Below are 12,903 nucleotides of genomic sequence, written 5' to 3'. Positions count from 1 at the left end.
CCCTGTCAGTGAACAAAGAAGCCCTGGGTGAGCAGGGTCAGTCTACAGCAATCAGTCTCCGAGGGACCAAGCTCCCTGCAACAGGGCAGTGAGGTGAGCGTACAGAACTACAGAAAGACAGAGAAAAATCACTCCCAGCTACCTCACTAACACGTTTCAGGATATACTAGGTCCAGATTGTAGAACAGTATGTGAGTAGGAATAGTTTACATTCTAAAAAAGATACACACGTGTGAATATGGGCTTAGACAAAGACTGGAAGCATACATGCCGAAATGGTAAACGTTAGTATCTCTGGAGGTAGAATTACTTCTGGTTTTGTTGGTTTGCTTGTCTGTTGGGTCCTTTGTGCTTTTTTATGTTTTCCAAGTTTCCTGTATACATATTACTTCTGTAATTCTGAAATTTTTTAATTCTGAAAATTAAAAAAAAGACAAACAAACTTTTGTGTTAAAAATCAGTGGGCCGGGGACTTCTCTGGTGACGCAGTGGTTAAGACTCTGTGCTCCCAATGCAGGGGGCCTGGGTTCGATCCCTGGTCTGGGAACTAGAGCCCACATGCATGCTACAACTAAGGAGCTAGCATGCCGCAACTAAGGAGCCAGTGCAACCAAATAATTATAAATATGTTTTAAAAAATCAGTAGGCCTTCAGAATTTCATTCACTTTGCCCATCCTTATCAGTGCTAGTGTTTCCTGAGAGTTCCCTCTTAGATCAGCCTACCAATTTCATCTTATTAGACTAGGAGACCACAAATACAAAAACAAACTACTGTACACACAAAGTTTAGGGACCTTCTGATTCTCCCTTTCAGGAATCTTTTCTACACCTTTCTCTAACATTCATCCCTTTCTCCAAGTGCTCAGGACAGCCTCTGGGTCTCCCCTAATCCTCTCTACAGTGCCAGGTCTGTGGTCTTTAGTAACCATGCCTGTGCCCCCAAAACCTCCTCACTCTGGCATCTTCTGTATTCTCCCATTCCCTACCCTCCATCCAAGTGCCTACTTTCCAAGTAGCTCTCAGTTAGATGTCAGAAACGGTCAATAAATATTAAGCTAATTCACAAAATTTAAATAGCTAATACCTTCATACTCACGGGTTTTAAAAGACGTTGCCTAGTTAATGTTACCGAGTCTCTAACTGGGGATACTAAAGCTTTAGTCAAATGCAGATTTTCATGCTCCCATTAAATCCATGGGCAGGCAGGTCACAACCTCTCTTAGCCAAGCAAGGAAGTTTTCCTGTAACCAGGCGCCATCCCCATTACTATCAGATAGAGCAGCAACTAATTCAGTCATGTTGATGGATGCCGAGATGGTGCCCAGACTCGTCCACAGTCGGAGCTACAGAGCTAGAGGGTGAGAAACTAATTTCCTCCTGGCCTGAAGTGCTCCAGGTCACCTCTGGTTACAGGGAAAATGACATGAGTCACTGTGTCTCCTGAGCCAGCTCATCCAGAGTGTTGTGCACAGCTAAGCCACCAATAACAATAGGTGTACGCAGAATGCGTGTTGTTTCACCCCATTAGTTCCAAAGCTCTAACTCTAATTTCCCAGAAGAAAGGTTAGGGAAACTGCAAAATGTGGCAGTTACAAAAAGCACTTCAATCCAATACCCAACATGGGAAAAAATGCAGAGAAACTTATGAACTTCAGTTACTGAGCCAACCCAAAACAAGGCTGTACCTGCCCAAGAGTATCCCTTCCCTGGGAGAACTTTAAATGGTTGCCAGGGTTTTCTGTAGAGCTAGAGGTGAGGAATTTTTGTTGTTTTGTTTTTATGCCAAGGTTTCATTTATTAAACAAAGATTTATAAGTACCTACTATGTGCCAAGTGTAGTGCAGGGCACCTTTGCTTCAAATCTGAATATGGATCAGTCCCTGCTCTGAAGGAAGCTACAATCCAACTAGGGGGTGGCAGCAGGGATTGGTGCAAATGATGAAACAAACAGAAATAAAATAAATTAAGCCCTATAAGAGAGTATAGGAGAACAGAGATGAGAGCAGAGGTGAGACAGAGCTGGGAGTGGGGATCCCATGGATACGAGGCAAGCTGGGTTGGGGGCGGGGAGGGAGTCGAGGGGGGAAGGGGTGTGAGAAGAAGAAGGTGAGGGGAGAAGGGTGGAGGGTTGGGGGGTGGTAAGGTCCTTCAACAACCACAGCGGGGTAGCGAGGGGGATGGGCAGCACCCGCACCCCAGGGTGCTAGCCGAGGCGAGCAGAGCCATCCTGGCCCGCAGGGGTTGGATGCCAGGCCCCAGGCCCCGGTGGGGTAGGCGCTGGGGGGGGACAGAGCTGGCAGACCTCCTCAGGAGGGGCCAGTTCCTTGAACCTTCTTCATTTCTTCGGAGAGCGCCTCCTTCAGGGCCCAGTAGGCCTTGTCCAGGCTGTCATTGCCCACGATCAGATCAAAGAGGCCGGGCTCCTTGCTGCTCTCCAGGTTTCAGGTCGGCCCGGGCGGCGGCCAGGCTCTGCCCTGTGTCTGTGTTCCGCTGCTCCGTGTCTGTGTTCCGCTGCTCCAGGTGGTCCAGCGAGGGCGACCACAGGAAGATGCAGATGGGCCGCAGGTCAGTCTTCCCAACGTTGCGCACACCCTGCAGGACTACGTCCAACAAGCAGATGCTGTTCACGGCTTGCACCGCCCTCACGGCCGCTTTGCTGGTCCCATACAGATTCCCTGAGACCCCGGTGTGCTCCATGAAATTCCAGCGAAAGACACAGTTCCAACCCTAGATTTTTATATCAGCTTATTTTTCTTTTGTTTCTTGTTTAACTCTTTTTTCAGTAGTTGTTTCATAATCTACTTCCAAAGAGATTCAGAGCAAGCAACCAATGCATCTGTTTAACTGATCCAGTTTAAATGATTATGAAAAAGTTGGAAACGAAAAGCTACATTTCAACTTTATTTCCTCAGGTAGCCTGATAATTGGGAGATAAGTATAGAATATGCCACATCCACTCCAAAGTATATTTACAGGAAAAATGCCAGAGGTCTGGCTCCCTACTCATTTTCTCTAAGGGTTTCCAGATGCCCTAGATGCACCTAAAATATACAATTTTATATGGCAAACTACTCATGTATTCCTTCTAAACTAATTTTAAAATTATAAACATAAACTATATGCTTATGAGTTAAAATAAAAGTACAGAAGGGAATAACAGTTGCTCCCCAGAAGTAATCACCATCAAAAGCTTTGCAAATCTCTTTCCAATATACATATTAGAACAAGAAGATTGTATTGCACATTATGGCCTCTCCAAAATTTCTATTGGGTTGGCCAAAAGGTTAGTTTGGTTTATTCAGTAAGATGGCTCTAGCAGCACTTAGCTGTCTTTAACTTCATTTGAAACAATTTTGTTAGATGTGAAAGCTGTCATATCAGCGAGCATTTAAAAAAAGACATCAAAATCATTGGATTTTTGTGTAGCCATTTTAATATTGAAGATGGAAGGAAAAAGCAACATTTTCAGCATATTATGCTTTATTATTTCAAGAAAGGTAAAAACACAACTGAAAGGTAAAAAAAGATTTGTGCAGTGTATGGAGAAGGTGTTGTGACTGATCGAACATGTCAAAAGTGGTTTGTGAAGTTTCATGATGGAGATTTCTTGCTGGACGATGCTCCACAGTGGGGTAGACCAGTTGAAGTTGATAGCGATCAAATCGAGACATTAATTGAGAACAGTCAACATTATGCCATGCAGGAGATAGCCGACATACTCAAAACATCCAACTCAAGCACTGAAAATAATTTGCACCAGCTTGGTTATGTTCATCGCTTTGATGTTTGGGTTCCACATAAGTTAAGAGAAAAAAACCTTCTTGACTATATTTCCTCATGCAATTCTCTACTAAACGTAACAAAAACGTTCCGTTTTTCAAACAAATTGTGAATGGGGGTTGAAAAGTGGAAACTGTACAATAATGTGGAAGAGAAGAGATCACGGGGCAAGCGAAATGAACCACGACCAACCACACCAAAGGCCGGTCGTCTTCCAAAGAATGTGGTGTTGTGTATATAGTGGGACTGGAAGGGAGTCCTCTATTATGAGCTCCTTCTGGAAAATGAAACGATTAATTCCAACAAGTACTGCTCCCAATTAGACCAACTGAAAGCAGCACTCAACGAAAAGCTTCCAGAATTAGTCAAAGAAAATGCATAATTTTCCATCAGGATAATGCAAGACCACATGTTTCTTTGACGACTAGGCAAAACTGTTAACAGCTTGGCTGGGAAGTTCTGATTCATCCACCATATTCACCAGACATTGCACCTTTGGATTTCCATTTATTTTGGCGTTTACAAAATTCCCTTAATGGAAAAAATTTCAATTCCCTGGAAGACTGTAAAAGTCACCTGGAACAGTTCTTTGCTCAAAAAGATTAAAAGTTTTGGGAAGATGGAATTATGAAATTGCCTGAAAAACGGCAGAAGGTAGGGGAACAAAAGGGTGAATACATTGTTCAATAAACTTCTTGGTGAAAATGAAAAATGTGTCTTCTATTTTTACTTAAAAAGCAAAGGCACTTTCTGGCCAACACAGTATATTGGAGAGGATGTGTCTGTGTGTGTTTGGGGGGAGGGGGCCGCAATCTGGTTAAATGGAAAGGCTAGGAGAGAAGCTTCATTTGCATAGTAAGCAATTAGTGTTTAGGCTGACGTTGATTTGGCCTGGTTTGGGGGGGTGGCGGTGGGAACTGGAGGAGATTATGAGAGAACCTCATCTGAACCTACTCAGAGCCAGCCATAGCAAGCACTGCCACATATATATTTCCACAACTTGCTTTTTTTATTTAAAAATACGTCGTGAGGGACTTCCCTGGTGGTCCAGTGGTAAAGAATCTGCCTTCCAATGCAGGGGACGCGGGTTCGATCCCTGGTCAGGGAACTGAGATCCCACATGCCGCGGGGCAACTAAGCCTGCGCGCCTCAACAAGAGAGCCTGTGTGCCGCAAACTACAGAGCCCATGAGCTCTGAAGCCCGCGCACCACAACCAGAGAGAAGCCCATGCTCCTCAACGAAAGATCCGGCGTGCCGCAACGGAAGATCCCACGTACCGCAACTAAGACCCTATGCAGCCAAAAATTAAACTAAATAAATAATAAATCTTTAAAAACTAAAAATAGGTCGTGAATATTTCATCATCTCATCAACACATATAGATCTACCACCTTATTTTATAATAATTACATAGGACTCCATTGTGTTTAACTAGACTACTGATAAACATTTAGATCTTTTCCAATTTTCACTAAGCATTCTCGTGTATGTGTGTGTGTGTGTGTGTGTGTGTGCATGATCTGTATGTATATAATCTGCTCATAACATGAGAATTTCTATAGAATAGATTCAAAGAAGGGAAATTTCTAGGATGAAGGATATGTGCACTTTCAATTTTGACAGAAAACTGCCATTGTTTAATATACAATTAATATACTGTTCAGTGTACAGTTGTTACATGACCCTAGTTCCATTGTGCTGGCAGAATACTGTCTTATATGATTAACAGTGCTCATGTAATTTAGTGTCCAAGCCAGAACACTTTTGAAAGAGAAAGGGGATGCTATTAATAATTATATTGGCCCCACGGGCATAAACCAGGACTATCCTGGGCAACCTGGGACATTTAGTCACCCTAATAATTATTAACCTAAACATTATTAATGAGAATAATTGCTGAAAACTTAAGACAGTTTCACAGACAGCTTAAGAAGTTTCCATTGTCCTCCTTTTATCCCTCCGAAACTTACTTTATTACTCCCACAGTTTTACACTGAGAGAGTGTAGAAAACTTCTAGCAGCCTGCTTGTCAGATCTTGTCTTAATGACAGCAAACCAAAGATTTAGGGGAAAGGAAGAAGAATTAGCTTCTAAATATTTTGCACTATTAAACTTTTCATTTGAAAAATGAAGATTCCCAAACCAGGAATCAAAGCGAAATATCTCAGGGAATAAAGAAATAATATGGAGGGAAGGGAAAAAAAAGTGTTTTGAAAAATACTAATAAAACATTATTACAAAACATTTGCTTCCTGTAAGTCCAGCCTCAGGATTCCCTGATAAGCCTCAAAGCTATGTAAAAACATGAAAACGAACATAGCGTCAGAAAACAAATTCAGTTTTCTGATGCCTATGACTTGGGTTCCAGAAGGCTAAATTTCAGGTAATCCCTGGACTAATGTTGATATTTATGGCTCAGCGTGAGAACATATATTCTCTTTTGTGTCCTATAAAATGCTGGCAGGGGTTAGGCTACTTCTTTGGTTCTTTATGGACAGTCCAAGACCTGGAATATTAGACATACAGCCTTCTGTGAGTGTAGTCTATCACATATGTCAGTTCCCATTTCCAAGACAGCAGGGAAAAAACTTGTCTCATTCCCAGGCAAGATCAATCTATGGCAAAAATCTGTGTAAGTTCAGGAGATGACTGGCAGGTAGTTCCAGATGGAAAAAGAGAGCCCATCACATGCCTTGTACGTGTGTGTTCCCATCCCTCCAGCAGTGCCCTTTGTTAGTCAGTAAGGATTACATTCCTTTTTCTGCCTGTTATCCCAGGCTCAGGAAGAAAGCCCCTGACGGGTTAATTGCCCAGCACACTGACTCATCTGTCTTGTGTTTCTCACTAAATGAGAGGCATTAACAGATCAGTGCTGAGGTGTTGGGAAGTATGTTTCTAGCTAGTGGCAAGCTGTTGAAATGCCTCAGAGCCTTACAATACACTACCTGAAGGCAACCCCATGAGAGGGTATTTTCCAAAACGTTCCTCATTTCACCTCTGGTCCATTGGCTGCTAATTCGAAAAGTGGATGTAATGGCCTAATTTTTTTTTAAGGCTGAATGTTACAACAACATATTGTGTAATAGGAACAACTATTAAGCTATGCTGATTTTTTTCAGTATATAGCACTTAGCCCCACTTTCTCACCCAGGCTTTGTTTTGATTAAGGCAGGCATTGGCAAAACATTTGAAATTCATTCTGTTTCTGTGAAACGGATGTTTTCCTTTGTCAAAAGCTATCTGAAAGCTGAGATCAATCTACAGATACTGACAAAGAACGATAGCTGTTTGTTTGTCAAAAACAAACAATAATTGCCAAACAGTATGTATGGCAGATCTCACTTATGGAAAAACATGTATAAATATAGTATGTGTTGGTATATGAATGAGGAAATTTGAAAGACTCTGTACCACATTATTAATAGCTGTTACGTCTGGGGGTGGGATTGCCAGGGCTTTTTCTTCCTAAGACATCTGTATGATTTGCCTTTTATACAAAAAGCATCTGTTACTTTTCCAATCCAAAAGAGAAAGGGGATGCAAAAATAAAGTTACTCACAAGGATTGAACTGATTTCTTAGCCCTACAATCAAATGCGCTGAGTTGACCAAAAGCAAACATAAGCAGGAATGATCAGTTCATAATGTGGAAGACAGCATTATTATACATTAATAAACATTATTTATATGCTTCTAAGGACAGAAGAAAAGGACAAATGCTAGAGAGACAAAATTTTCTATTACTCATTAAAAATATACTTGTTTTGGGCTTCCCTGGTGGCGCAGTGGTTGAGAGTCCACCTGCCAATGCAGGGGACACAGGTTCGTGTCCTGGTCCGGGAAGATCCCACAGGCCGTGGAGCGGCTGGGCCCGTGAGCTATGGCCGCTGAGCCTGCGTGTCTGGAGCCTGTGCTCCGCAGCGGGAGAGGCCACAGCAGTGAGAGGCCTGAATACAGCATAAAAAAAAAAATATATATATATATATACTTGTTTTAAAAATAAGCAAATTTATTTCTTAATCTGCTTAGAAAACTTTTTCAGACTTGTAGAATTATTTTAGAAGAGGACTCATTTTGGTTATATAATTTGAACTCTCAGTTTAGGAAAATGTTCAGCTAACATATGTCAGATGTTAGCTGGTAGTGACTGATGGCAAGTTACTGATACATAGTTCAATTATATCAGATGTAACACACCATTTTGTGAGTTATCCCAGTGTGGTGTAGTGAAAAGTACATAGATTTTGGAGATTCAACCTGGATTCAAGTGTCCTCTCCCCCACTATACTTATGATTTGATCTTGAATAAGTTACTTAACTGCCTAGAGCCTCAGTTTTCGGAATTAAATGTATTTTGTAACAATAACTACTGAGGTAGGGTGGTTATAAGGCTTAAACAAAATAATCTGTAAACTGCATTTTATAACCTGTAAAAAATGCTCTAGCCTATAGCAGGCACTGACTACTGAGTGAATGAATGAATGGGAGAATATTATTCTAGACTTTGTTAAGTGTCCCTACCAAAAGAGGGAGAGAGACTCATTCTAGTTCCTTCAGATGTGGAGTTTTTTTAAGAATAAAAGTGACTCTTATGATTTAGAAAAAGAAAAAAGTAAACAATAGTTGAATGAAGTCTCTAGATTTAGAATAAAGCTGCAAAATTCTGAAATTGCCACACACACACACACGCGCGCACACACACAATTACCCCCAGCACCTATCATCCTTTAAGGCTATCTCAAATGTCACAGCCGTTGTGAGGCCTTTGCTGACTTCCCAGGCAAAAGCAGGAACTCCCTCCCAAGGAGGGCCTGGGATGCAAAGATTAGCTGTGCCAATGAGATTCTCTTTCAGAGGAATTAAAGCTAACAGAATCGAAAGAATTTGCCAGTTGGACAGAGAAGCCCACTTTCAGTATAAGTTCCCTTAATGATAGTGCCCCAGATGTGACAGTTCTATGACCCAAGTCTACTCTTGGTGCCCCAGTTAGGAAAGAGGTAAAGTCAGGCATATACTCAAGGATAGTTTAATTTAGTTCTCCTATACAGGAATTTGGGGAGTGTGTAAACACCTTAGAGAAAAGTTTAAAATCCCTGTTCTTTTAGAAATAACTTGACCTGACAGCTTGTTTGTAGGCACTCATTATGTTTTCTTTCCTTATCCTGCAGCCCTTTCCGTTCTTGCATTTGCCACATGACACTTCTTACCAACAATGTACACACAAGTAACATTTTGGGGATCTCAGAGCCAAACAGTTCAGATGTGTGTCTGATGACCAGGAGAGAAAGAAGGACCAGAGTTCTAGATTTAGAAGTTAACAGCAAAACTGTTATTTAAAATCCACAACAGTAGAAGAAAACGCCTAATGATTGTGAGTGTGGTTAGAAGAGCCTAAAACAAACTTGGTACTGGGCAGTGGAGGAAGAGGAGGAGGAAAAACTCATGAGGGAGTTTTTCAGAGAAGAACCAACGCAGAGACCATTGGTGATTGCTCCCCGAGAGTTTTGTTTGTTGTTTGTTTTTTGCGGTACGCGGGTCTCTCACTGTTGTGGCCTCTCCCGTTGCAGAGCACAGGCTCTGGACGCGCAGGCTCAGCTGCCATGGCTCACGGGCCCAGCCGCTCCGCGGCATGTGGGATCTTCCCCGAACGGGGCACGAACGCGTGTCCCCTGCATCGGCAGGCGGACTCTCAACCACTCTGCCACCAGGGAAGCCCTGCAGTGAGTTTTAAAGTGAAGGTGGACTAAAGAAATAGAGCAGTGCTCACTGATTATCCTTTTAAGGAGACTAACAGAGGAGGAAAATTGTCCAGACAGGCTTGGCATCCTTAATTGCTCCCTCTCCACCCATGGGCAAGGCCACAGTTCCCCTATAAATGGAGGCTAGACTACGTGTCTGCACCTTGAGAAATTTCTCTGCTCTGGCTCCCTTCCAATTTCCCGCAACTTTTGGCTCTATCTTCCTGTTTCTAGTCATAGATCCTTTAACTCCCATCCACTTTTCCCCTCTCTGCCCAGTGTATTTTGGATTGATACAGTGTTTGACCATCTCTTTTGTTCTCACCCTATTTCACCTGATGCTGCCCTCAGTTCCCTTTTTGTTCCATGTCCTGGGGCTCTACCCCAGCCCCTCCCCATCTGGGTACCCAGACCCTGACTCCTGGCCTCCCTGAGCCTCCCACCTTGTCTAGATTGGAGCAGAACTGGTTCAGAAGGAGAGAGAAAGGCACAAAATAGAGGAGGATAAAGTCTAGGAAAGGAGTGTCAGTTGGTTTCACTCTCACAGAGACTGGGAAAGGAGGAAGAACGAGCAGCAGAGAGCAAAGGTAGGAAAGAGGAGAGAAGCTGAGGAGGGAAGCCTCCTGAGTGAGTACTAGGGGGTTAAGGACATGGGCGGAGGCCTTGACAGAGGAAGGGAAACTTCAGCCAGCCTCCGAGATAAGAGAGAGCAGCTGACGTTAAGGATGGGTGTGGTTAAATTCATAGGCGGCGAGGAATCTGCTCAGAGTGAGGGGTATGGAGGCTGGGCAGGAGGTTGGGACTTGTGAAAGTTTGGATGGTCACTCAGGGGAAAGGGAAAGTGAACAAAGCGCGGAACAGCGCTTTAAGTACTGTGAGACCAGTAGAAGCTGGAGGCCCAGCACTTGTAGCGGTGCCTGCTGCACCATTGTGTCATTTTCTCCAGAAGTGCTTTAGCCCATGAAGACCATCTCTTATGAGCCAGGCTGCACATCAGGCCTGCTGACTAAGGCCAGCATTCCTAGGACCTGACTTAGTTCTAGCCCAAGGGTCTGATGTATTGTCCTTAAGACACTGCAGGACTCAGAATGAAAGAACCTTAATGTCCTTTCAACTGACCTCTTGGCTCTACAAAGGAAGTGAGTGCCTGCAGGCAACGTATATGAATTTGACAGGGGAATAGTAAACTATATGGAGAAAATAGTATTTTGCAGGATCAAGGCCAGTCTCCCTACTTGCTGTACACTGACCCTGCCCTGACTGAACCTCAATGGAGACCCAGCCTGCTTGGCAGTTTTCCTGCTACAACTGGAAATTCTCATGACCCTCATTGCCCATTTTCCAGAGGAGACTGAGCATATGACTTTCCTGGCCTCTTTGCCACAAAGAACGGGGGGGGGAGTATCCTGGGTTAAAAACTCTGAGGGGTTCTGAAGCGAGCCATATTTTATGTATGAAGTTTGGTCAAAGGAAGGGTACCCGCTAGGCCCTTCACAAGCTCCAGCAGGGTTACCATCTTGTCAGCACTTTGTAGCAGGGCTCTGAGCCTGGCCCATGACCTGCCTGGAACAGTACTACTCTGGGTGTCCTTTCCAACAGACTGCCTAGCCCCTCCATGATGAACTGTCTGAGAATGCTCAGGGGCAAAAGGCACAGCTGTGGTTGTTCCCTGGAATGAAGAACCACTCTGTACAAAGGTGCCCTGCCAGAGGAAACCCACCTCCATCACCGGGAAATCACGTGTTCTCTCAGCCGGGAAGGAAGCCAGCCAGGACTGAAGGGATCTCCCCTCCTTTCCTTGCTGGTCCATCTATCCTCCTGGGCATGTTTTTGGCACCTTTGTGGTTACAGGGAGCTAAAGCTTCCTTGCAGTCCAGGCCGTTATAGTCCCAGTGTCAAGGTTCCAAATGCAAAGGACAAAAAAATAAGTGCCGAGCATCCACACATTCCAAAACCAAGTGCTAAACCACTTATACAGGAGAGGCTGGCCTATCCATCACCCATCTCTACTCTACTCTCTACCATAAAAGAATGAAGGGAAAGAAGCTGGTGGAGGATTGACTCAGAGATGGTGGTGTGATCTTCCCTCATCCATGAGGAACGGGGAATTGGGGTTTCCTCCGCACCTCAGGCTGAGGGAAGGGGATTCAAGGGAACACAGTGTCTGACACATCCTCAGAGCTGGCTAACTAATCTGTGGGACCCAGTGCAAAATACAAATGGGGAGGACCTTGTTCAAAAAGCAGGGTAGGGGCTTCCCTGGTGGCGCAGTGGTTAAGAGTCCGCCTGCCGATGCAGGGGATACGGGTTCGTGCCCCGGTCCAGGAAGATCCCACATGCCGCGGAGCGGCTGGGCCCGTGAGCCATGGCCGCTGAGCCTGCGCGTCCGGAGCCTGTGCTCTGCAACGGGAGAGGCCACAACAGTAAGAGGCCCGCGTACTGCAAAAAAAAAAGCAGGGTAAAATGACATTAAAAGTACTAAATTAAAAAAAATAAGAGGGTGGATTATATCCTTGCTCTCAGAAACACATCCTATTGAAGCAGATCTCAAGGTCTGCTTTGGGCAAAACTTTAGGCCTGGGTCCTTTAAGAATTAAGAGATGAGAAACAGTTATGTGTTTCATTAATTACCTATTGTGTGCCAGGCACCGTGGTAGGCATTTTACATCTGTTATCTTGTTTAACCTTCATGACAATCCTGAAGTTTTCACAGTTGTCCAAGGTCACACAGTTAGTCAGTGGCAGAGATAGGATGTGGGCCCAGGTCTTCCAGGCTCCAAAGTCTTGGTTCTTTCTGTTCTCCTTCAGTGTCTCCCGTGGAAGACGGGAAAGCGTAGAATGCTGGTACTTTGGGGACATCTACTTGTGCTGGCACTGTGCTTGATGGAGTTGGTCCAGCTCTTTGAGGATGAGCTTCTGCTTCTGGAGGACCCTCTTCCAGGCCCTTCAGATGGGCCCATAATCTCCACTGTTTGCTGCAGCAGTCTAGTCGCCAGGCAGAGGAGCTGGAACACTGATGGAGAAGGAAACAGAAATGTCTCTCTTTCTCTCAGACATTCTTTTGTTCACTCATCTACAGTGTTTCATTGAGCCCTCCTCTTTTGCACCCCTGAGTTCCCAGGGCAATTGTGACTCTCTCTCTTTCTTTTGACCTTCTTTTTGTCTGTCCAGGGCCAGGAAAATCTAATGAAAAGACAACAGAGAAGTTATGTACATGATGAAAGGAAAATAAGTTATTTCAGAGTTGCATGCTTTCTTAAATGAGATTTCAATATATTAAACAACAACAGCAAAATGACCTGTCTGGCCAATTATCTTGTTTGTCCAAGAATTATTACTTGACTCAGCCCTAAGTCCGTGAAATTAACAGCCATCAGATAAAAC

The 12,903-nt window shown here is 44.0% G+C and overlaps 1 protein-coding gene across 1 annotated transcript; it reads right to left on the bottom strand.

The window, feature by feature from the left end:
• Positions 1 to 2,175: 2,175 nt before the first annotated feature.
• Positions 2,176 to 11,245, bottom strand: LOC111165694 (uncharacterized). The gene is given in 4 exon segments (XM_089898180.1): positions 2,176 to 2,445; positions 2,447 to 2,728; positions 9,963 to 10,069; positions 10,999 to 11,245. Coding segments are annotated over 4 exon segments (774 nt in total). The 3' UTR covers positions 2,176 to 2,307.
• Positions 11,246 to 12,903: the final 1,658 nt, after the last annotated feature.

Source organism: Delphinapterus leucas, chromosome 1, assembly GCF_059928025.1.
Source record: "Delphinapterus leucas isolate spDelLeu-1000000601 "Yukka" chromosome 1, BTC_Dleu_Yukka2, whole genome shotgun sequence".
Taxonomy (NCBI): Eukaryota; Metazoa; Chordata; class Mammalia; order Artiodactyla; family Monodontidae; genus Delphinapterus; species Delphinapterus leucas.
The sequence above is the reverse complement of the archived record's forward strand: the minus strand, read 5'-3'. Positions and strand labels throughout refer to the sequence as shown.